The sequence below is a fragment of the Miniopterus natalensis genome, chromosome 2, assembly GCF_054644295.1.
Source record: "Miniopterus natalensis isolate mMinNat1 chromosome 2, mMinNat1.hap1, whole genome shotgun sequence".
In the NCBI taxonomy this organism is placed as follows: Eukaryota; Metazoa; Chordata; class Mammalia; order Chiroptera; family Miniopteridae; genus Miniopterus; species Miniopterus natalensis.
Genome location: NC_142082.1, coordinates 186,760,760 through 186,784,483, shown reverse-complemented (window position 1 = coordinate 186,784,483; position 23,724 = coordinate 186,760,760). Strand labels below are relative to the sequence as shown.

At 58.6% G+C, this 23,724-nt stretch overlaps 2 protein-coding genes across 2 annotated transcripts in view; both read left to right on the top strand.

Moving 5' to 3' along the window:
* Positions 1 to 11,021, top strand: part of TTLL8 (tubulin tyrosine ligase like 8) — a 28,282-nt gene extending 17,261 nt beyond the window's left edge. The window contains exons 10-13 of the mRNA XM_016211658.2: positions 1,067 to 1,307; positions 4,960 to 5,395; positions 5,832 to 6,056; positions 10,854 to 11,021. Coding sequence (XP_016067144.2) covers positions 1,067 to 1,307; positions 4,960 to 5,395; positions 5,832 to 6,056; positions 10,854 to 11,021 — 1,070 coding nt within the window. The remainder of the gene's footprint in view (positions 1 to 1,066; positions 1,308 to 4,959; positions 5,396 to 5,831; positions 6,057 to 10,853) is intronic.
* A 1,642-nt stretch (positions 11,022 to 12,663) lies between these two features.
* On the top strand, positions 12,664 to 23,299 carry IL17REL (interleukin 17 receptor E like). Its single transcript, XM_087813814.1, is given in 18 exon segments — positions 12,664 to 12,765; positions 15,924 to 15,951; positions 18,260 to 18,409; positions 18,577 to 18,686; positions 18,955 to 19,069; positions 19,314 to 19,358; positions 19,590 to 19,729; positions 19,932 to 20,003; positions 20,085 to 20,139; positions 20,621 to 20,784; positions 20,855 to 20,899; positions 21,184 to 21,241; positions 21,385 to 21,548; positions 21,745 to 21,819; positions 22,026 to 22,083; positions 23,037 to 23,065; positions 23,067 to 23,115; positions 23,118 to 23,299. Coding segments are annotated over 18 exon segments (1,641 nt in total).
* Positions 23,300 to 23,724: the final 425 nt, after the last annotated feature.

Sequence of the window (23,724 nt, the reverse complement as noted above, 5' to 3'; positions counted from 1 at the left end):
GGTGGTTCCCTCCTCCCTTCCATCAGGCCATACCTTCTCCCACTGCAGACACCTGCATCCCCTGGGACACCCATGGATCCACCTGTTCAAGACCCCAATGCACTGCTTTTCGCCCAGTCACTCACTGGCTATGCTCCTCCCTACCCTTGGCTCAGGATAACATCCATGGTTTGTTGCTTTGTCTCAGCCTTTTATTTCAGGATGGCAAGGTCTCAGCTTACTGTAGCTAAAGAAACCAGTCTGGTACTTTTGTGAGGAAAGCTCACCTTGTGTCTTGTACTGTTGTGCCTCTGGACCTAGTCAGAGGGTGCTCCCTTCACCTTCATATAAGTCAGGATGGGTCAGATTGGGTCAGATTGGCCAAGTAACAAACAGTCCTCAAACCTCAGTGGCTTTCAACAAGGCCATAAACAACTCTTGTCAAGTTCATCTCTTCTCATGCCTGCTGTCCACGCAGGTTGATGGAAAGGTGGTGTGTGAGGGTGGCTCTGTTCATCAAAGTCCCCCTGCCATCTTGTGACACCTCTCCCTTCAGAGTTGGAAAAGAGAGGGTTGCAGGGTCTGTAGGTGACATCAAATGCTGCAGCCAGAGATGTATGTCACTTCTGCTTGGATGTCACTGGTCATTACTAGTCATGTGGCCTAACTTTGGGGGTGAGCCTGAGAAGTAGGAAATCCTGAGTGTGGGAGGGCCAGGTGGATAAACACCAGTGTACCCCACTCCCTTCCATGGGCCCACCCCCATTCGTCCCAGTCACCCTTGGGTGTGAGGCTTCACCAGACCCTCACAGTTGCTGAGACACCTCACGCCCCTGCCCGCTGGCTTCCCAGAGCCAACCCTGCTCCCTCATGCAGCCACACCCCCCACTCACTGGCCGCCTTTTGAAAGTGCCTTGGTCCCCATCTCCATCCCTCCCCATCCTCAAGTCTTCTCTGGAGTTCTGGGGCTGCACTGGCTACAGGCTGGACCTGAAGTCAAGGCCTTCCCTGCCTGCCCCACCCTGCCACACCACCCTGGTGGGGCCACAGCTGACGTGGTCTTGGGCTGAGCAGGGGCCTCTTGCAGACATCGTGTGCATGAACCGTGTGGAGGAGATCCTGGAGCTGGTGGCTGCAGACCACCTCTCTGCCAAGGACAAGTGGGTGGTGCAGAAGTATATTGAGACCCCACTGCTCATCTACGACACCAAGTTCGACATCAGGCAGTGGTTCCTGGTCACCGACTGGAACCCCCTGACCATCTGGTTCTACAAGGAGAGCTATCTGCGGTTTTCCACACAGCGCTTCTCCCTGGACGACCTGGACGGGTCAGTGGGGCGTCTGCTCAGCACTGTGGGGCGGGGGAATGGGCGGGGCGCCCAAGCTGTGTCTGCCATTGCTCATCACTGAGTGAGGCACAGAGGGGTAACCGAGGTCCCAGAAAGTTAAATGACCTCTCTCCTGCCCTGGCCGGTGTTGCTCAGTGGTTAGAGCATCGGCCCACCCAGTGAAGGGTCACAGATTCTATTCCTGGTCAAGGGCATGTACCTCGGTTGTAGGTTCAATCCCTGGCCCTGGTCGGGGCACATGTGGGAGGCAACCCATTGATGTGTCTCTCTCACGTGGGTGTTTCTCTCTCTCTCATTCCACTTCTCCCTCCCTCTCTTCTACTTTCTTTAAAAATCAGTGGAAAAAATATCCTCAGGTGAGGATTGACAAAAAAAAATTTTTTAATGACCTCCCTCCGCAAGGGACAGGCCCAGGCCCACTGCCCCTCAAGGCCAGTGCTCTGCACCCCCCACAAAGTGTGTACCCTCAGAAAGTCCCAGAAGCACCTCTGTCCTCCCTAAGCCCCACTTCTCCGCGTCTCCATCTGGGCCCAGCCCGTGGGGAGCAGGCGTGGCCCAGCAGGCGGCATGAGCACTGAAGGCCCACCACCCCGATACGATGCATTTGGCTTCCAAGGCTCTTCCATGGCCCTGTCTTGTTTCTTTTCTTTCATTCTTTTTGTAAATTTTTATTTTTAGTATGTTCTTATTAATTTTAGAGAGCAAGGGAAGGAGAGGGAGAGAGAGAGAGAAGTACTGATGAGAGAGAAACATGGATGGGCTGCCTCCTGCACGCCCCCTGCTGGGGATCGAGCCCACAGCCAGGGCCTGTGCCCTGATGGGGAATCGAACCGGCAACCTCTTGGTGAATGAGGTGATGCTCGGTCACCGAGCCACACCAGCCAGGCTGTGTCTTGTTTCTTTTTCCTTTTGTGTCTCACGTCGTAGAACGTTCCATGGGCACAGGGGCAGGGCTCAGCGCCCAGACCAGGCAGTAATTCCCAGACATAAATGGAAATGACCTTGTGGTATTTTATAATCTCCCATTGCAGTTGTTCTGTAACCTCCCATTGCGGTTGTTCTGTAACCTCCCACAACAGTTATTCTGTAATCCTCCTGGCGGTTATTCTATAATCCCCCACGGCGGTTATTCTATAATTCCCCATGGCGGTTATTCTATAATCCCCCATAGTGGTTATTCTATAATCCCCCACGGCGGTTATTCTATAATTCCCCATGGCGGTTATTCTATAATCCCCCATAATGGTTATTCTATAATCTCCCACAGCGGTTATTCTATAATCCCCCATAGTGGTTATTCTATAATCCCCCACGGCGGTTATTCTATAATCCCCCACGGCGGTTATTCTGTAATCCCCCATAGTGGTTATTCTATAATCCCCCATAGTGGTTATTCTGTAATCCCCCATAGTGGTTATTCTATAATCCCCCACGGTGGTTATTCTGTAATCCCCCATAGTGGTTATTCTATAATCCCCCACGGCGGTTATTCTATAATCCCCCATAGTGGTTATTCTATAATCCCCCATAGTGGTTATTCTGTAATCCCCCACAGCGGTTATTCTATAATCCCCCATAGTGGTTATTCTATAATCCCCCGTAGTGGTTATTCTGTAATCCCCCACGGCGGTTATTCTGTAATCCCCCATAGTGGTTATTCTATAATCCCCCATAGTGGTTATTCTATAATTCCCCCATAGTGGTTATTCTATAATCCCCCATAGTGGTTATTCTATAATCCCCCACAGTGGTTATTCTATAATCCCCCACAGCGGTTATTCTATAATCCCCCACAGCGGTTATTCTGTAATCCCCCACAGCGGTTATTCTGTAATCCCCCACGGCGGTTATTCTGTAATCCCCCACGGCGGTTATTCTGTAATCCCCCACGGCGGTTATTCTGTAATCCCCCACGGCGGTTATTCTGTAATCCCCCACGGCGGTTATTCTGTAATCCCCCACGGCGGTTATTCTGTAATCCCCCACGGCGGTTATTCTGTAATCCCCCACGGCGGTTATTCTGTAATCCCCCACGGCGGTTATTCTGTAATCCCCCACGGCGGTTATTCTGTAATCCCCCACGGCGGTTATTCTGTAATCCCCCACGGCGGTTATTCTGTAATCCCCCACGGCGGTTATTCTGTAATCCCCCACGGCGGTTATTCTGTAATCCCCCACGGCGGTTATTCTGTAATCCCCCACGGCGGTTATTCTGTAATCCCCCACGGCGGTTATTCTGTAATCCCCCACGGCGGTTATTCTGTAATCCCCCACGGCGGTTATTCTGTAATCCCCCACGGCGGTTATTCTGTAATCCCCCACGGCGGTTATTCTGTAATCCCCACGGCGGTTATTCTGTAATCCCCCACGGCGGTTATTCTGTAATCCCCCACGGCGGTTATTCTGTAATCCCCCACGGCGGTTATTCTGTAATCCCCCACGGCGGTTATTCTGTAATCCCCCACGGCGGTTATTCTGTAATCCCCCACGGCGGTTATTCTGTAATCCCCCACGGCGGTTATTCTGTAATCCCCCACGGCGGTTATTCTGTAATCCCCCACGGCGGTTATTCTGTAATCCCCCACGGCGGTTATTCTGTAATCCCCCACGGCGGTTATTCTGTAATCCCCCACGGCGGTTATTCTGTAATCCCCCACGGCGGTTATTCTGTAATCCCCCACGGCGGTTATTCTGTAATCCCCCACGGCGGTTATTCTGTAATCCCCCACGGCGGTTATTCTGTAATCCCCCACGGCGGTTATTCTGTAATCCCCCACGGCGGTTATTCTGTAATCCCCCACGGCGGTTATTCTGTAATCCCCCACGGCGGTTATTCTGTAATCCCCACGGCGGTTATTCTGTAATCCCCCACGGCGGTTATTCTGTAATCCCCCACGGCGGTTATTCTGTAATCCCCCACGGCGGTTATTCTGTAATCCCCCACGGCGGTTATTCTGTAATCCCCCACGGCGGTTATTCTGTAATCCCCCACGGCGGTTATTCTGTAATCCCCCACGGCGGTTATTCTGTAATCCCCCACGGCGGTTATTCTGTAATCCCCCACGGCGGTTATTCTGTAATCCCCCACGGCGGTTATTCTGTAATCCCCCACGGCGGTTATTCTGTAATCCCCCACGGCGGTTATTCTGTAATCCCCCACGGCGGTTATTCTGTAATCCCCCACGGCGGTTATTCTGTAATCCCCCACGGCGGTTATTCTGTAATCCCCCACGGCGGTTATTCTGTAATCCCCCACGGCGGTTATTCTATAATCCCCCACGGCGGTTATTCTATAATCCCCCACGGCGGTTATTCTGTTTGAACCTTCTTAGAACAAGGTCTGAGTCTAAATGAATCAAATGAAAATTTCAGTTGGTGAATCTTCTCACCAGACCTGCTCTTCAAGGGCCCACCTCTGTTGCCATGTACAGTGGAGGAACTGAGGCTCCAGGAGGTGATTACTTGCTGGAAGTCCCTCGGTGGTGGCCCTGGGCTGGTGGGCTTCTGAGCCGGCCCTGGTGCAGTTCATGGGGTCCCCAGGCAGGACAGGGAGCCCCGCCTGCAGCAGCTGTGCCGGGGTGGCAGGGGCAAAGGGGCTGCCTGACTGTGACCCCCTGGCCTTGCCTCGCAGGGCTATCCACCTCTGCAACAACTCCATCCAGAGGCACCTGAAGAACGACAAGGACCGCAGCCCCCTGCTGCCCTACCACAACATGTGGACCAGCACCCGGTTCCAGGAGTACCTGCAGAAGAGGGGCCGCGGGTCCGTGTGGAGCGGCATCATCTACCCGTCCATGAAGCAGGCCATCGCCAACACCATGAAGGTGGCCCAGGAGCACGTGGAGCCGCGCAAGAGCAGCTTCGAGCTCTACGGCGCCGACTTCATCCTGGGCCACGACTTCAAGCCCTGGCTGATCGAGATCAACTCCAGCCCCACCATGCACGCGTCCACGCCGGTCACGGCCCAGCTGTGCGCACAGGTGCAGGAAGACACCATCAAGGTGGTCGTGGACCGCAAGGGCGACCGCAACTGCGACATCGGCAACTTCGAGCTGCTGTGGCGACAGGTGAGGTGCGGGCCGGGTGGGGGCGCTGCGGACACTTCTGCTGCCCGGCCTCAGGTGGGGTGCTCCGAGGACCTGGTGCCTGCCCCACCTCACGCAAACCAAGCGAAGCTGTGACTTGGCTGGTGGGATGCCCGTGGCCTCTGGGTCCTTCCCAGCTGCTTCTCTCCGGACCTGCAGTGTCCGCCCTCTCTCTTCAGGGAAAACCTCCCCCCTCCTCCAAGGGCCTTCCTGCAGGTCATGGGGCTGGGCTGGGTGGTGGCTTTGTGGCTGGTCCTTTGCTCTGTGAGTGAGACCCTGTCCCCAGGCCATCGGGAAGTGTGGTCGATGCTCCTCTTTGGGGCCTTATGCCTGACAGACCAACCAGGAAAGAGGGGACTGGTCCCTGGTGAGGGGCAGCCTGGCACCCCTAACCTTGCCCACCTCCCCCTCCCCCCAGGCCCCGGTGGACCTGCCCCCCATCTATGGGTCTGACCTCTGTGTAGAAGGCGTCAGCGTGAGGAAAGCCAGGAAGCAAATGCCACCCATTTCCAACCTAAAATTTTCGTCTTCGCTCCTGGACTCTCAGCCGCTGAGAGTGAGGTGCCCCACGGCCATGCCCGACCTGGTGCCCGGATCCCCGCGGACGGCTCTCCAGCAGGACTCAAAGCTACAAGATGGAAAGGTGCTTGTTGAGCCCCCTGGGAGGCGGCCGCTAGAACCTGTGAATCCGACGGCTTCGCAGATACAGGTCCCTGCATATCATGTTCAACGTACAATAGGCCCCGAAACCCAGTCTTCCCACAGCTAAGCCAACAGACATCCTGATGCAAACGTAGTAAACGTGCACCCAGTGCTTCCAAGCGAGCACAGTGAAGACAGCAAGGGGCGCTGTGTGTGCGCTGCTGGGCCGGGGGAACCCCAAGACTTGCGCTCTTCCCGGCAGCCTGCTGTTGGCTGCCCTGCTCGGGGCCAGGCGTGGCCTCTGGTTGGAGCAGGGAGCCTGTCTTTCTTTGTTGTTAATCTTTACCCAAGGATATTTTTTTCCCACTGATTTTGTGAGAGTGGAGGGGAGAGAGGGAGAGGGAGAGAGAGAAAGAAGCATCGATGTGAGAGACACATCAATTGGTTGCCTCCCACTCTTGCCCCAGCAGGGGCCTGGGATCGAACCTGCAACCCAGGTTTGTGCCCTTGACCAGGAACCGAACCCGTGACCCTTCGGTGCACAGGCCGATGCTCTAACCACGGAGCCACCCTGGCCAGGGCACCTCCCGAGCTCATCTGCGTAAGGACCCTGGTCCTTCCGGGCCTCCTTCCCTTCTGTGTAAATGTCACAATTGTTTCATTAAGTTTCACAAAAACCCTACTGAGATTTTGGTTGGATTTCCGTAGAATCCAGATTTGCTGTGGGGAGGTGGACGAACGAAATCGTGTCTCCCTGCCCAAGAACGTGACCTATTTCTCCATTTACTTAGATCTTTAAATTTTATAGCTTTCCCCGTAGAGTGTTCCTCTCCCATTAGGTTTGTTCTTAGTCACCTGACGCTCTGGGCCCCTGATCGTTTCGTCACCTCGAAACCTCCTTGTCGTTGCTGCTGGTCTGCAAAACGCAGCCGACCCATGTACACGGTGTCCCCAAAACGTGTACGCACTGTAACAGCTGTTTCGTTCCTTTCAGCCAGACTAAGCTCTGAACAAAGAAAATGTATCCACTAGACTTTTTTATGGGGACACATAAGAGATAAACTTTATGGTACAAAACCAGCAACAGTGGACGCATCGAGGGCGCACAGATACCGCACAAAGTGATCCTTGGTGTTTGCGATTCCATTGCTTCGTGTTCCCAGCAGCGCCTGGACCAGAACGGCCATCAGTCTGAGAACAGGCGTTGACAAAAAACTTACTCATTTCTGTAGAGTCTTTTAAATTTTGAAAATGAACCTTATGTTAATAAACACTGACTTTATAAGCATTCAAAGTGTGCATACACTTTTTTTGGACACCTTGTATATTCATTTTCTATACCTCCACGTTATTTCTTTCTTTTAAATTTTTTTAAAAAATATGTTTTTATTGATTTCAGAGAGAGGAAGGGAGAGGGAGGGAGAGAGAAACATCAATGATGAGAATCTCTGACCGGCTGCCTCCTGCTTGCCCCCTGCTGGGGATCGAGCCCACAACCCGGGCATGTGCCCCGACCAGGAATCGAACCCCGACCTCCTGGTTCATAGGTCAATGCTCAACCACTGAGCCACATGGGCCGGGTCCTTTGTACTATTTTTGTTGTTGCTGCTAATTTTTTCCGTTGATTTTTAGAGAGAGAGGAAGGGAGAGAGGGAGAGGGAGGAAGAGAGACTCATCAGTGGGAGAGACACATCGATCGGTTGCCTCCCACGCACACCCCGACCGGAGCTGGGGATTGAATCTGCAACCCAGGTATGTGCCCTTGACTGGAAATCAAAACCCACGACCCTTCAGTGCCCAGGCCGGCACTCTAACCACTGAGCCACACCAGCCAGAGCTAGAAGTTCTATGTAATAAAGCTACTGGGTCATCCCTTTTCATTTCTTGCCCTTGCCTGTAATTTCTAAATAGCACTGAAGTTATGTAGTTGGCGAGTGGTCAGCATCTGATAGTGTCCTGTAACTAATAACTGGAATCTCGGTCATGCTTGGGTTGCTGGCTCTCCCCGCTTGCTCTCTCATTTTCTCGTAAGTGGCTTGTTTTCTTTCAACAGTTAATTGCAGGATTCTCTGTATTCCTTCCCAAATGCAGGTCTCTGTCCCTCCTCCAGGCCCCGAGGAAGGCACTCGGGCACCATTGAGACCCACAGCAAATACGTTGCCCCGCCCGCCAACCACGCGGACAGGAGTCTGCAGATCTGGGCATTCGGCTCGGTTTCCTCTGGAGTTTCCTGCATTGCTCAGCACCCTGACTCCTGCAGGCGTGGCCTTTCAAGGCGGTGCCACTGAGGGGTGGCATCTCACATCCCTTGGGGTGGTCTCCTTCCCTGACACCCTGTTGCTGAGGCCTGGGAGCCCCAGCACCAGCCGCCCTGGTTGGCGGAGCCACAGAAGGAAACGCCTGGAGCTCACGTCCCCTCAGCAGAGACCAATCAGTCCTTGCCTCTTTGCCAATGTTCTGTTGCTTTCAAGAAGGTGCTTTTCATACTTTATGCCCCAGGTTTGATAGTTTTCCCCAGAGGGTTGGCCTGGATCCTAGAAAACCTGGGCACAGGGTGACCGCTGGTGACCCCCACCGCCCTCGGGGCCTCCTGTCTGTGTCCATTCACCCAGAGACCCACACAGCCCCACGGCCCAGGGCTCCAGGTCTGGCTCCGGCCTCTGCTGCCTCCAGTGCACGCACCCCACAGGTGCCCACGTGTTTGCTGCCTGGCATGCACACCTTGAATCAGGCGCCTCAAGTGGAGCGGGTCCCCCTCTCCCTGGTGTGGAGCTGGCCTAGCCTCGACCCTTCCAGCCCCTCAGAGGGCCCTGCTTAGCCCTGAGGTGCACTGGTGGGCAAAGAGCTGCCCGACAGCCTGGCCGGTGGCTCAGTTGGTTGGACCATTGTTCGTACACCAAAAAGCTTGAGGGTTTAACTCCCAGTCAGAGCACATACCTAGATTGCGAGTTCGATCCCTGGTTGGGGTGCGAACCAACTGATGTTTCTCTGCTTCTCTCTCCCTTCTTCTTTCTCTAAAAATTTATAAAAACATATTCTTGGGTGAGAATTGTTTTGTGTTGTTTTTTTTAAAAAAAGGAGCTGCCACCCCTGGGGCACTGTGCCTGCTAACCCCAGATGCGGCCTCCCACCCTGTGTAAGCCCCAGCCCTAACCCCCTGCCTCCCACAATTTCATGTGCCCGGCACACGCCCTGGCTTGTCCCGGGGGCCAGGCTGGCCCCAGCGGCTGCTCCAGGCTCCAGGAAGCTGCAATCTGCTTTGCATAGGCACTGGGTAGCCCCACAGCCACCTAAACTATTCAGACACCACCTGAACCCCAGGGAGCAGTGACTCAGCCGGGCCGTTGGCAGAGGGCAGCTATGGCAGACATGGTGTTCCCGGTATAAGATCGCTGGCTGGGGACCATCCGGGCCCCAAGGCCAGACGCCTGGGGAGCCCCCTTCGCCCCACCCTCCCCATTTCCTCACCAGGGCCTGAGCAGCCCAAGAGAAGGGGCTCTCAGCACAGGCCCACCCCACTCCCTAAGGAGGGGCCAGAGACCTGGGGGCAGCCTGGAGCAAGGGCTGTTGCCAGGGCCCACAGGATGAGCACTGGAGGCCTGTGGGGGTGGCCTAGGACCCTGCTTCTCGGAGGGGCCCAGATCCCACCTGCCTACTGACCTCACCAGCCCTGGGCGTCTAAGAAGCTGTGAAAATCTTTGTGAAGCCGCAGTTTCCTTCTGTCCACCAGGGCGGGGTGGGGTGGGGGTGGAGTGGCCTTGTCGAGGGCCGGCCAGCCCACCCTCGCCTGCCATAACCTTGGCAGGCCTGCCCATCTGCGTGGCCACCGGCCTCCGCACCCTCACCCAGCGAGGTCCTGGATGGGCCAGAGAAGAGCTGAGCCTGCCCACGAGGTGGGCAGCTGCCCAGCTGCCAGTGCACCCGAGGCGGACAGCAGGCAAAACAGCATCACTCCCGGGCCAGGGGCTGGTCCGTCAGCCTGGGCTGATCCCCTGGTCCTGACACTCCGTTCTCCATCCTGAGCCCCTCCAGCCACTGACCTACCCGGAGCTCGGGGTCCTGACCTAGCGTGCTGGCAGCGGATGGGCAGCTGCCAACCAGCCCCTGTCTCCTGGCATCCAGCCTGCGCCCACGGCCCTTGTTGATCCAGGCCCAGTGGGGACGGGGCCTCGGCTCCAGCGGTCTGAGCTCGGGCACGCCAGGTGGAAGGAACTGGTCTTCCGGGCGTGTCCTGTCTTGAGGGCCAGGTGGGTTCAGGGCTGGAGGAAGAGTTGGAGAAAGTGGCTCTTTCTGGGCTAGTGGGAGGGCCTGCAGGTGTCCTTCACTCTGGTCTCCTAAGCAAGATAGTCCAGGGACACTGGGTGGACACTGCTGGGCCCTGCTCCTGAGGGTGGACACTCAGCTGGCTTTGGGGGAGGCTCATGGTGGTGACAGGGCTGAGGGCTCCTGGGAAGTTGAGCTTGTTCATAATTCCCTACAGTCACCCCGCAGGTAGTGGTCCAGCAGGACCAGGCTGCTGCCCTGGGACCCACCTGGTCCACTGAGCCACGCCGGTCTGGGCTGACCAGGCTATTTCTTACGGGGCCCCCAGCCCATCCTGATACCTGCATCCCACAACCCACCCCCCTCGCCCAGCCAAGACCCAGCCAGAGGAAGGCGCCCCCTCGGGCAGGTGAGAATGGGTCCCTCCTCTGGACCCCCTCCTTGCTGGGAGCTCCCATCTCCCAGCCGGAGGTCTCGATCAGGATGCCATTTAATTCACTCACTTACTCAACAAAATCTTGCTCCGCTGGCCCAGGCTCGTCGCACTCCTGTGTCTCCTTCCACCGTGGTGCTGGGCGAGGGCCAGGCCCCTCCCACGCCACCGCAGCAGGACTCCCGGGCCCTCCGCTGTCAGGGGGCCACGCAGGTTTTGGAGGAGCCCCTGCAGACTCTCCGGGCTCAAGCTGGGGTGTCAGCCCCCTGAGCCTACACAGGGTGAGAGGGCTGCAAGGAGTGGTCAGGGCCAGTTCTTTGTGGACATTGGGAAGGTCTGGAACGCCCCATCCCTCAGAGACAAGGCAGGAGCCCTGGAGGCTCATCCCATCCCCCGGAGGGCCCGTCTTTCCAACAGTCACGTGGTTGGATTTCCTGTCTCCTGATCACTCCTTGGCATGCGGATGCCAGTTCCAGGAGCAGGTGTGTCGCCTGGTGGAGGGGGCCTGCCCTAGTGCGGCCACAGGGGGGGGCTTCGGGTGTCAGTGGCTCCACTGGGGTGTCTCTCACTCACTCCGTGGGCCTCCTCACTCCGAGGAGACTGTGCCCAGGGAGCCCACCTGGTGTGAAGGCTGGCGTCCCCCCCACACACACACTGTGGCCACAGGTGAACACAGCAGGGGTGGGGGCTCCATCCTCAGTTACATCACCAGGGGGGACCTCAGACCAGGCGGGCGCAGGGCTGGGGCACTGGCCCAGGAGAGAGGGAGGCTGGGTGGTGGGCTCTGGCACCCAGGCCAGAGTGGCAGGAGGGTGACATCTGCTGGCAGGCTCCATCTTCTGAGGTGACGTTCCCTCAGGGGGCCTCCTCAGTTCACTCCTGCCTGGGTCCAAGTTACTTCATGGAGCCCTCAGCTCCCTCTGCACCAAGGGCCACCCCAAGGACCTGGGTGCCAGGCCTGGCGATGGTGCCACTCTACGCGTGGGGTGCCCTGTGGGGTTTTCAGACAGAGTCCCCAGCCCCCCTGGGCCCAGCACACCTGGGGGCTCCCCGGCGATGCACCCCTTCACATGTCCCCCACACATGGGACAGTGCCTGCCCGGGGAGGGAGGAGACCGCAGGCCCAAAGCCACACCTGGGCTCTCTCCTGCCCACTGCCCTGCACTGGCTGGCGGGCCTGGAGGCAGATGGACACCCCAAGCCTCTGTCTGGAAATGTCTCCAGCAAACCAGAAGATTCAAGTGAGAAAAGAGCTCAGAGTGGTTCCTGAGCCGAAGCCAGGCCCAGCGCTACAGACCTTGGGGGGCACTGCCCTCTAGGGTGAGGGACAGTGACCAGAGAGCTTGGCAAAGGCCCTTTCTAATCCAGAGAGGTGGTGGGTGCTCAGGACTTGGGGTGGAGTCCCAGGTCCCACTCCAGGAGAGAGCTGTCCCCTGTGGGTGGGGGCTAGAGAAGGGGTGCAGGTGCCCAAGACGGCTCCTGCAGCTGACTGCAGAGCTAGACCACCAGGGTCCTCAGCCACCATCCATCCCCTGCCCTCAGGAGGGGTGTGCCCGGGGCCGTCGGGTATGGGGACGGCTCCCTGATCACACAGCCCCGCAGGCAGCCCTGTCCTATTGCTGGGTCCACTGGGACCCCAGTGACTCAAGCTTCAGGAGCCTGGCAGCCTAGAAACCCCACAGGCGTCTGGCCGAAGTCCATGAGCCCACAGCGCGAGCCGGGGCAGGTGGGAAGTTGGGCTGTGGTTTCTCGGCCGGCCCACTTGGGCTCATTCCACTGGGAGCCAGCGCGCAGCAGTGTCAGCTCCTGTTTGTTTTGGGAGCTGGAGCTGCCGCCGGGGAGGCAGGAGCAGCTGCACAGGGCGCCCTGCACGCTCACCCCATCCCCAGGCGCACACGCTGCCACCAGGGCCATGCTGGCGGGGCGAGCCCTCGCACTCCTGTCACTGGCCTGGAGCACCTACCAGAGCCTGGCCATCCCCCGGATCACAGAATGTGGCCTCTCCTGTTCTCCGGTGAGCCCCTGGCCCCTCCAAACTCTCATCTTGAGGGGGCCCTGGTTCCTCCGTGGGTGGGCACTGGCTTGGCACCCTGGGCACACAGGAGCAACAGGTGGAGAGTGTGGGGGCCCGGGGGTGGCGGGTGGCAGGAGGCTGAGGGGGCCCTGGGGGCCTGGGGCTCCCTGCGAGGTGCCCGGCTGGCCCTGCCGCACTGCTCTAGGAGATGTTTGCCTAGAGCCCCAGGGGCAGGTGAGCTGGCACATCTGTGACCCTACCTCTGAGGAGATAGTTAGGGGCAGCCTGGAGCCCAGCCCAGCTTCCCTGAGCCCCGTTGCATTACCCAGGGCCCTGGCTCCAAGGAGGAAATGCTCCGGGGAACACGCTCATCCGGGGCGGGAAGGGGCCTCCAGGCAAGGACACAGCTTGGCAGTGGTGGTGTCCCGGGACTTTTCTGGGCAGAGCCGGGTGACTCAACCTCACCCATGGGAGGTCCTGGAAGATCTGCCATGAGAAGCGGGGTGCATCCCAGGAGGTGCCCCAGCGCCAAGGCTGGCCACAGCACAGCCGGACAAAGCCCAGGAGGTGGCATGGGCGGGGGGATGGGGGACCTGATGGAGCACCTATTGTGTGCACCGGTCCAGGTGTGGGACAGCAGGGAGCTAGACGCCACCCCAGAGACCAGTGGTCTAAATGTAAAAGCACACAGAACTAGCAGTGGTGGGCACTGCTGAGGAGGAAAGGAGAGCCTTGGGTAGCGGCAGCCTGGGTCCAGGGCTCATGGGTGACTCTCAGCGGTGGCTGGGCCCCTGGGGACACGTGGGGACACGTGGGGATATCGGTCCTCCTTCAGCATGAAAGGCAGCTCCAAGAGCCTGGGAGTGTGTCCAGCAGAGGGCTGGGGACCTCAGCGAGGGACAGAGGGGGCTCAGGGTGGCTGGAGCACCGGGCAAGGGCCAGGCAGGGCCTAGGAGGCTTGGAGCTGGGCTCAGATCTGAGGTGCTGGCCCCTGGGGGCTGGGGCGGCTCCCTTAGGCTGCAGAGGAAACAGGCAAGTCCAGGTGGTGGTGTGGGGGGGACGCAGAGCAGGAGGGGTGGCTCTGGGGTGCCCTGTGTGGGTGGAGGTGGCAGGAGGGCTCCTGGGTGCAGCAGGAAGGAGGAAGGTATGGTGGCTTAGGGCAGCCCCGAGCCTCGGGGCCGACGGAGGAGCCAGTCCGAGATGGGGGCCAGTGTTCATGAAGGGGAGAAACTAGCTTTGAAATACGGGGTTTGAGAGCCCATCAGATGTGGAGAGCTGGTGGGTGCCGGGGTAGAGGCCGGGGCGAGGCTGTCCCACACCGGGAGGGGACTGGGCAGTCAGGGCTGAGGACCGGGCGCCAGCCCAGGGAATGAGCCGGAGAAGGAACCTTGGAAGGAAGGGAGGGGCTGGAGGGGACAGGAGGCCACAGGCAGGAGGAGAGGGGTTCACTGCCCACAGTGGGGTGGCCTGGCAGTGGGGTTAGGGGAGGGGGAGGGATGGGGCAGCTTGCAGCTAAGGGGGGAGGGTGCTGGTCAGCATCCGGGGTGAGGGCGCAGGGACAGGAGCCAGAGCAGGAGGGGACAATGGGAGGTTTCTGTCCAGAATGTGTTGCCGGAGGGCTGTTCTAGGCCTTGGCCACTCTCCTTGATGACCAGGCAGTCAAGGCTGGGAGGACAGGAACAGGCCACAGGGCAAATGTTGCCTGTGGGGTGACCGGGAAGGCAGGGCCTCACGGTGCATAGAGCCATCAGGGGCCTCCCTGTCCCACCCTGCTGGTCTTCCTACAGTTAAGCCCAGGACACTGGGTCCCTTCCTCCAGCTGGATGGACTCAAGCAAGATGGGGCCAGGGGACCCAGACCTCACCTCAAAGGGGTGTGCCTCGGGGGTCCCTCCCCACAGACACTCCCTCCCCACCCTCTGAGTTGGGCCGGGAAGCCCCGAGAGGCCCAACGGAAAACCCCAGCAGCTTCCAGCTTCTCCATGTCCAGCTGGCCCTTTGCAAGGCCCCAGGGCTCCGGGTTAGCCCTCTCCCCTGTTCCCGGACAGTGGGGCTTCCTGGCAGCACAACCCACAGGCATTCTCTGGCCTCAACCTTTGCCCCTGCTGACCCCTCTTCCTGTGTCCCCAAAAGCACTGAAGGACCAGAGGGCTACGAGACCACATCCACCTGCCTCCACCAGACACCACGGCCCATAGCTCCCAGTCTGTGTGGGTCTCCTGCCCTCCCCACTCCTGCTCAGTCACGTTCTCGAGGGGCCACCAGGTGGGCAGGGCTGCAGGGTCAAGGTGTCCTGTCCGGCCTGTGTTCCTCTGACCTCAGTGGGTCTTGTGGCAGCTGGAGATGGAGGACGGGCTCGCAGCCTGTCCCCAGGGAGATGTTACCATGGTCAGAAAATGGGACAGTGACAGCAGGGTGGGAATCAAAAGATGGGGGAGGCCTCTGTGATGTAGGACAGAAAACAGACATTAGTGGAAACGGGATGAGATGCACCTTCAGCTGGAGCTTAACCAATGGTGACGCGCCACCAACGTGCCATCACTCAGTGTGATGTTGACATCAGGGGATGCTGGGTCAACTCCCCAAACCTAACACTATTCCAAAATGAGACGACAGGACCAGCAGGGTGCCTGCTCCCAAATCCAAGGAACATAAGTGGACCCCAGTTTTATCTTTCTTCCTCCCACCGGTGCCACCAGCAGGGAGCCCAGGTCCCCATCTTGAGCCCCCCAGCCCACTGTCCCAGCTTCCTGGGGTCACTAGGTGGCCAGTTCACTCTGGGAAAGGGACAGAGGTCACCCCCCTGTTGCTTCTGGAGGCCACTGGTGTCACTGTTGATCACGGGTCTTGCCCTCCTGTGCCCTAGGGCAGCACCCATCCTGCTCTTGGGCACCTACGCAGCCTGGGGCAATGGGGCCTGAAGGTCCATGGGGCTCCAGGCTACACCGTTTACTGCGTGACCAATGCATGCAGACCCTCGGGCTGGGCTTCCACAGGGCCAGTGTTCCCAGATATGGAAGAGGAGAGGGACCGTGGCACCCCACACCTCCCTGGGAGCGCAGCACCAAGGGTCTCCCCTGGCTTTCCCCAGGCCGGGTTCAGGTGGGACAAGAGGTGGCAGAGGTGACTTCCCACCCTCTCTCTCTGTTTTGTCTCCAGGGCTTCACCTGCAAGAGCCTCAAGAACTGTGAGTACATCTCGGGTGGGGGGGGATGTGCTGCCCTCCCGGCCACCAGGGCCGCCGTGTCCTCCCTGGGGGTCAGGTCTGCCCACAGCTGGGGTCCCCTCCCTGTCCCTGGCCTGGGGCACTTGGGCTCACCGAGTGTGAAGTCACGAATTCCATGCCACTTTACATCCCCACCAGCGACGTATGGAAACCCCACTTCCTCTTCTCAGACTTTTCCATTGTAAAATGACAGGCCACTTAAAATAGCTTTATTATCTTTGTAAACACCGTTTATATTTACTAAAAGGAATATGATTGACGTACAATATATTAGGAGGAAAGTTAAAATAAATTTCACTCCAGCCCTGGCTGAGTGGCTCAGTTGGCGCTGCGTCCTGGGCACCGACAGGCTGCAGGTTCAATTCCCCGTCAGGGCACATACCGAGGCTGCGGGTCCCATCCCTAGTCGGGGCGCACGCGGGAGGCAACCGATCTCATCAATGTTTCTCTCTCTCTCTCTCCCTTCTTTTCTCTCTAAAAATCAATAAAAACATATCCTCAGGTGAAGATTTAAAAAAATTAAAAATAAATTTTACTCCAAAGCCCCTGTATAGAAATAAATATGATCTACATTAGGAAAACATTGTTTAGACATTTCTGCAGGCACATGGGATAGGATAAGAGGATACAAAGAAAACGACTTGTGTATGTGGCCCCCGGTGTTCTTTCTTTCTTGGATACAGTTTCCATCTGGTATCATTTTCCTTCCTGCCAGAGGAGTTTCACTTTTTGTTCTCTCTGTAGCTTGTCGGGTCTTCTGATGAGCTCTCTCGCCTCTCGTATGCTAGTCTTTACTGACCCTTCCTTTTGGGAGAGATGTTCCCGGGGTGTAGGATTCTCAGGCGGCAGGTCCGTCTCTCTCCAGGTTAGAGGTTTTCTCCCGTCTCCTCACCGGCACTGCTACCAACACGACCTGCCTCACGCTCGTCTTTGTTCCTCTGTACAAGCCTCTCCTTTCCTCCGGGGCTTCTACAACCTTCTCTCCGTCGCTGCCTTCGAGCGAATCGATCATGCTGCGCCGGGTTGTCATTCTCTTCGTGTCTCTCCCACTTGAGCGCTGGGACAGCTTCTTGTATCGTGTTCATCAAGTTTTGAAACATTTGTGTCATTTCTTGTGTTCATCAAGTTTTGAAACATTTGTATCATTTCTTGTGTTCAAGTTTTGAAACATTTGTATCATTTCTTATGTTCATCAAGTTTTGAAACATTTGTATCATTTCTTATGTTCATCAAGTTTTGAAACATTTGTATCATTTCTTATGTTCATCAAGTTTTGAAACATTTGTATCATTCCTTGTGTTTAAGTTTTGAAACATTTGTATCATTTCTTGTGTTCATCAAGTTTTGAAACATTTGTATCATTTCTCCGGCTTTTTCTCATTTCCCCCATTCCCTCTGGAACCCTAATTTCATAAACAGCTCACTGATGCATTTTCCATTATTACAGCAGCATGATCGGCACTTTCTGTTTATTTTGGATAGTTTCTATTGCTATGTCAGTTCCCCAGTCTTTAAATATTTTTGGTCAATGTCCAATCTGCTATTAATCCTGTCTGATGTAGTTGTTTTCAGTGCTGGAAGTTGGATTTGGATTTTTTAAAAAATGTCTCTTATGTCGATAATTAACTTTTTGAACATGTGAGTACAGCTATAATAATTGTCTTAATGTTCTTGTCTACTAAGTCTAGTATCTGTGTCAGTCTTAAATAATAGACTTTTCTCCTCATGTTGGGCTGTGTTTTCCGTGATTCTTTGCATGGCTTATAATTTTTTATTGAATTTTATCCTGTCATGTGCTGAATATATTTTTTATTCCTACAAATATTCTTGAGCCTTTTCTGGGATATAGCTAAGTCACTTGTAAACGGCTTGATGTTTTGGGGATCTGGTTTTTAAGGGTTTTTTTTGGTAGGACCAGAGCAGTGCTCAGTCTGAGGCTAATTCGCTCAGGATGCTCTCCCATCTCTCTGGCTCTGTCCTGCGGACTCTGGCCACTTTGTCTGCCCAGACTGTCCGCCCCATTTCCTCAGCTCAGGTGCAGCCTGCTCCGCTCACCTGGCCCCACTCCAGATGCCCAACCCAGTCTGAGCAGGGCTCAGGGGCGGGTCCACCATCCACCAGGGGACCTGTCCTGATTGCACTGGGCAATGTCACAAGGACCCCTCCCCAGACTGTGCAGCCCCAGAGCTCCCCCTGCTGGCCTGACCACCACGAAGCTTCCCTGGGCGCCAGGGAGCCCTGTGGCACTCACCCCCTTCTCGCTCCCCAGGGAGCATATTGAGCAGCTTCTGCAGGCAACCCCCAGCGTCCATGTCCCCGTCAGTCCTAAGGGCCCTGACGCTCTCCACCGCCATGAAGTGTGCCCCCCACGACGGCTGCTCCCTGCTGCTGCGTGTGCAGGCCTCCCTCATGCTGCATGGTGAGAGGGTGCCACCCAGGGAGAAGGTGGTGGGCTCAGGGCACCTTTAACCCCCACAGCAATGCAGGGCTGGCAGGGAACCCTGCTAACTGCACTTCCCAGAGAGGAGGGGAGGAAGGGGTTTCACGCCAAGGTCTGATGAATGACGTGGCCCCTCCTTCCACCAGAGAGCCTGCGGGGCCTGGAGGCCTGCTTCATGAGCCTCAACACCCAGGAGACACGCTGTGACAGCGTGCGGGTCCCCAGGGCCTCTCGCCGGCTGCACGTGGGGCAGCAGGTAAGGCCAGGGTCTGACCTGGACCTGCCAGTCCAGCCCCAAGCCTTTGTGGAGCCACAACAGCTGACCCCTGGCCTGCTCCAGTCTGCCCTCCCCTCACAGCCACCTGTCCACAACTGGTCCTAGGGCTCTGCCACCCAAGACCCAGGGAATGGGTACCACTCCTCTGCTTCCAGGTCCTGGGTTCTAGCTGTGCCAGGTGGAGCTGGCCTGGCCAGGGGTGGACAGAGGCCCCAGGTCCACCTGGCTCACACCTGTACCTGCCCAGCTCCAGGTGCACTTTGACTGCTTTGAGGTCAGCGTGGCTGAGAGACTCTATGTCACCCTGAGGACCATCCCCCACTTCTGTAAGGTGCAGCTGGAACAGCAGTACCAAGTGGAAGGTGAGAGCCAAGGGGACAGGCCCGGGCACAGCTGCCATCTGGCCTCCAGGGACTGATGTCTGGTGAGACTCACCCAGGGCAGGGGGCAGGGCTGGCATGATCAAGATCAATCGTCAGGCTTAATTTGGGGCACAGCCTCCCTGGAGAGGAGGGACTTCTGGGAACCACATGGACAGAGGCCTGGCTGGGGGGCGGCCCCTCAGGCAGAGCAGGCAGAGCCCACAGTTGCCTCTGTCATTTGCAGACTGTGGCGATGAGGCCGTGGGGAGGAACGTGCCCGACTGCTTCGGTGAGCCCCCTCCTCAGGTGGGACCTCAGCCTACCTGAGATGACCCTCAGGTTGCTGCGGGCGCCACAGCCTCCCTCTGGGGTTTTCCTCCCACCCCATGAAGGAAATCAGGATGGGGCCTCAGGTGAATGCCTCCCAATGCCAGGGGTCACCACCTTGGAGCTCTCAGGGGAGCCCCTGTGTCTGGTACTTCTGGTCCCCGCGTGACCTCCCCTTGCCACGCCCCTACAGCCAGGAAGCTGTCCTACTGGGTGGACCGCAGCCGCAAGGTCGTTCTGGTCCAGGTGCCGGAGGCCTCTGGGGGCACCGACTACTACCTGCGGCTCTGCCTCAAGTGGTTCACCTGTGAGGCCGTAGGCGAGCTGGTGCAGGTGAGCCGAGGGCAAGGCCTGGCATGCACCTGGCGGCCAGCTGGCACCTTGCCCTGGGTCCCTGACCCGCTCAACGCCCCGCCCTTCCAGGCCCAGGCCCCGCCTACCACCCCCAAGGTCGCATTCCCCCAGCCCCAGCCCCGCCCTGTCCTGGCCCCCACCCCCAGCTCCTCAGCACTGGGTTTGGTCCGGTCCACTGCAGGTGACAGCGAACAGTGTCTCTGGGACGGTCTCTCTGCCCTACAGCCAGGAGCTGCCCTGCCTGTGCCTCGAGGTCAGTGAGGGTGTGGCCTCGACTGCCAGGAGGGGACAAAGGAATGGGCAGGCCCTGCACTGACCCCAGCCTCTCCCATAGAGCTGGTCTGCGACCCCAGATGCTGTGCGGACCCAGATCTGCCCCTTTGAAAATGGCAAGTGCCCTGTGGTGTCCAGTGGTCTGGGGAAGAGAGGGAAGAGAGAAGGGTGGGAGATGGGCAGGTCAGGAATGTCCAGCAGGGTGGGGGCAGGCCTGGTCCAGCTGGAAGGGCTGAGGCACGGGGCAGACTACATGTAGTGAAAGGTATGTGCCAGGCAAGCCCCTCCAGGTGGTGGGAACTGCGTGTGTGTGCCCAGCGCACACGCATGCACATGCCATGGCCTGGCTCACCTGGAAGATCCAAGTCTTGTTGAGAGGGGGCCTCTGAAGGTACAAGAGGGGTACCTGCCCTCTGCTCTGCTCAGCGACACTGGGCACACACAGTCACAGCCTCGGGCCAGGCCAGAGACCCACAGGAGAACTGCACTTGCGTGTCTGGCCCCGGTGCACCTGTCGTGCAGATGCCAGGTCCTTTTGCCCACTGGCGGCCAAGGTAGGGTCCAGTTGATTTGAGCCCTGGGGGCGGGTCCCTGCAGACACGGAGGCGCTGTGGAAGGCCATCCACTACCACCCAGGGACCCAGGCACTGAGCTGGGAGCCTGCCTGTCCCGTGAGCGGCCACGTGAGCCTGTGCTGGTGCCCAGATCCAGGGGCCCCCTGCCATGAGCTGGAGCACTCACACCGGCCTGCACACGGCAGGGTGAGTGCCCACAAAGGGGGAGGTGGGGGTGACCACAGTCGGCCAGGGCCCTGACCTGAGCCCCCCTCAGGTGCAGTACTCACCGGTGGACACCCAGCCCCAGCTCTGCCTCAAGGTGAGTGGGCCTGGCCACAGCTGCCACTTGCACCACCTGAACTTGGGGAGGGAGTCTGAGAGGCACGCGGAAGGCCTGAGGCATTGAGGCAGGGTGCCTGCAGCACTACACCTCCCCCCAGTGCCTTGCTCAGCCTGGGGTCCACCCTCCCAGCAGCCCCTCTGACACCCTTCCTGGTCTGACAGTGGGTAAGCTAAGGGCTGGGGTGGGGAGCCAGTTCCAGAGGGCGTGGAGGAGCCCCCAAATGCACACCCCACCACACCCTGCCCCTTGCTTCTCCACAGTTCTCCACCAGCCTGGGCTTCTGGGTGAGGTGCCCTTTCCAACAGCTACGCTTCCCAGGTGAGCTTACCCAGGAGGCTGGCTGTGCCCTTTGCAGCATGGATGCAGCAAATACCAGAGAGACAGGATGCCAGGGAGCTGGGTCCGTGGGAGGGGGAATGGGGGTGGGTGAAGAGCTGGGCCTCACCCCTCCACCCCTGCAGCCTGGAAGATGACCATCCAGCCAGCACCCTCCCGGACCCACCTCCGGGTCACCTTCTTCTCGCCCAGCCCCGCCTGCTTCCAGGTGTGCCTGTGTCATCGAAGGAAGACCTGGGCCCTTGCCTGCCACCGGACATTCCAGGCCACCACCCTCCCTCCAGGCTCTGTGAGCCAGGTGGGTGGGTACCACCCTGGGGAGGGCGGCTGGCCCCTCTACCTCCCTCTAGGCCCGAGGCTGCCTGCGGGGACAGTGCTGAGAGGGCCAACGCCCACGCTCCGAGCACATACCTGTGCAGGGGGGACAGACATGGAGTAGCCTGGTCTGTCCCCCATTGCCTGTGACCTACCCCTTTCCCCACCAGGCTGGCCTCACAGTGGAGTCTGCCTTTGTGGACATTCCCAGGGACAAGGCCTGTGGGCCCAACACTTGCATCCAGGTGGTGGTGCTGCCCTGCCCATCCCCCCACTCCAGGCCTCAGTCTGCCCCCCACCCCCCCACCCCCAGGCATCAGCCACTCCCTCCTCCCCAAGGCTGTCCCAGGCCTGCCTTGCCCCAGGGGCCCCTTCAGCCCAGCAGCCTCCGGGATTCGGGTGGGGTGCACTAAGGGTCATAGATGCACTGACCAATCTGCCCCATCTGCAGGGCTGGAGAATGGATGTGGACTTCTCAGTGCCTGAGCAGCTGTGTGACATCCAGTGCGGTGAGTGCCAGAGCTGGGCTTCAGCCACGGGGGCCAGTGAGAGGAGCCCCAGGGGGCTGCAGGAGGCGGAGTGAGGGTTGGACCTCGACCCCTGCTGTCCCTGTGTCCCCTTGTCGGGGTGGTGTGCACTACACAGGAGACTGAGGGCGGGGGACAAAGGGGCCACCCACTCAGAGTCAGGCTAGGCTCTGAGCTGAGGTAGAGGCAGACCAGACAGAGGCCAAGGCCCAGCCTCTCCCAGTGTCACTGCCTCCTCTTCCGAGTGTCCACCACCCTGACCAGGGCTCTGCTTCCTACTGTCCAGGAGCCGGGGATGTCCCTCGGGCCAAGACTCCTGGGACATCAGGCTTGGCAGGAGACAGAGGTAACCTTGTGGGTCCTGGGTATGGCTGGTGGTGACCTCCACCTGGGGGCCCAGGAGGCACTGAGGTGTGCGTGGGGAGCAGGCACCTCCACCTGCAAGCCCTCCTGGCTGCCGAGTGGAGAGCAGAGCAGAAGCTGTGGAGGCAGGAGGGCCGGGGAGGGGTGGCCTGCAGGCATCAGGCCTCTCAGGACCTTACCACTGCCGGCAGCTGGCCTGGCAGGGATGGGGGGGATATCTCAGAATGGCCTTGAGCCCAGCAAAGTCACTGCAATGCCACACAGTCCTGCTCCTGTTGCCCTACACCCCAAGAAATGCACCAAGGCTGCAAAGGGTTGCTCAGACCTCCACCCTCCACCTCCCCGCAGAGCTTTTCAGCTGAGTCTGGGTCCCATTCCCCAGCCAAGGTCATCTCTAGCAGATGACAGGTCACCCCAGGGGCTCCTGGATGCAGCCCTGAGCAGCGGGAGAGGGTCCGCAGCTCCCTCTCCTTCCTCCCTTCACAGTGAGGGGGCAGGCTGGGGGAGGGTGGCGCCCAGACAAGGTGGGTACCTGGCTGACTGAGCCAGTGGCCTCATCTCTCTCTCCCCAGCTGCCACCCAGGGGACTGCTGGCTGAGACCAGTTGTCTCATCAAGAGCAAACAAGTGCCAGGGCTGGACTGCTGGGGTGCAGTGGAGACCAACTCACATCTGGGCACCCTCGGCTTTGTCAGGAAAGTCCAAGATCAGAGTGGGGGGTGACCAAAGACTGTTGGGCCCAGGCACCTTCCAGCTCCCCAGAGGCCTGCAGCTCCATGGGGGCTCTCGGGCCAGGCTGGGGGCTTCAGCTCAAAGAGCCCTCAACCCCTCCCTGAACCCCCAGGCTGGGGGCCAAGAGAATGGCTGGGTGGGCTGCCCCATTCCTAAGATGACCTGGTCCCTCACTGCCCTGTTTCAGCTTAGTCCAGGCTCCTTCTGGACAGCCTGTGGTCACAGCCCCCACCCCTGCCCAACAGCTGCTGGAGCTTCCCCGGGGCCCTGGAATGCAGGGTGTGACCCCTGTTCTTTCAGTAGCTGACCAGACCCGGGTGACGCAGGCCCACCTTCAGCTCCTGCCCAGAGCACTCCCACGCCGGCTGGGTCCACACACTGGGTGGCCAGCGCCCTGCTGCCCAGGCTAGGCCTTCACTGGGCCCTCACATCACATACAAGCCTCAGCTCCCTGCACTGTCCCTTCAAGGTGTCTGCTAAGAACCAAGGCTGCCACAAGCCCCTGGAGCACCCACCCTGCTCCAGCCCT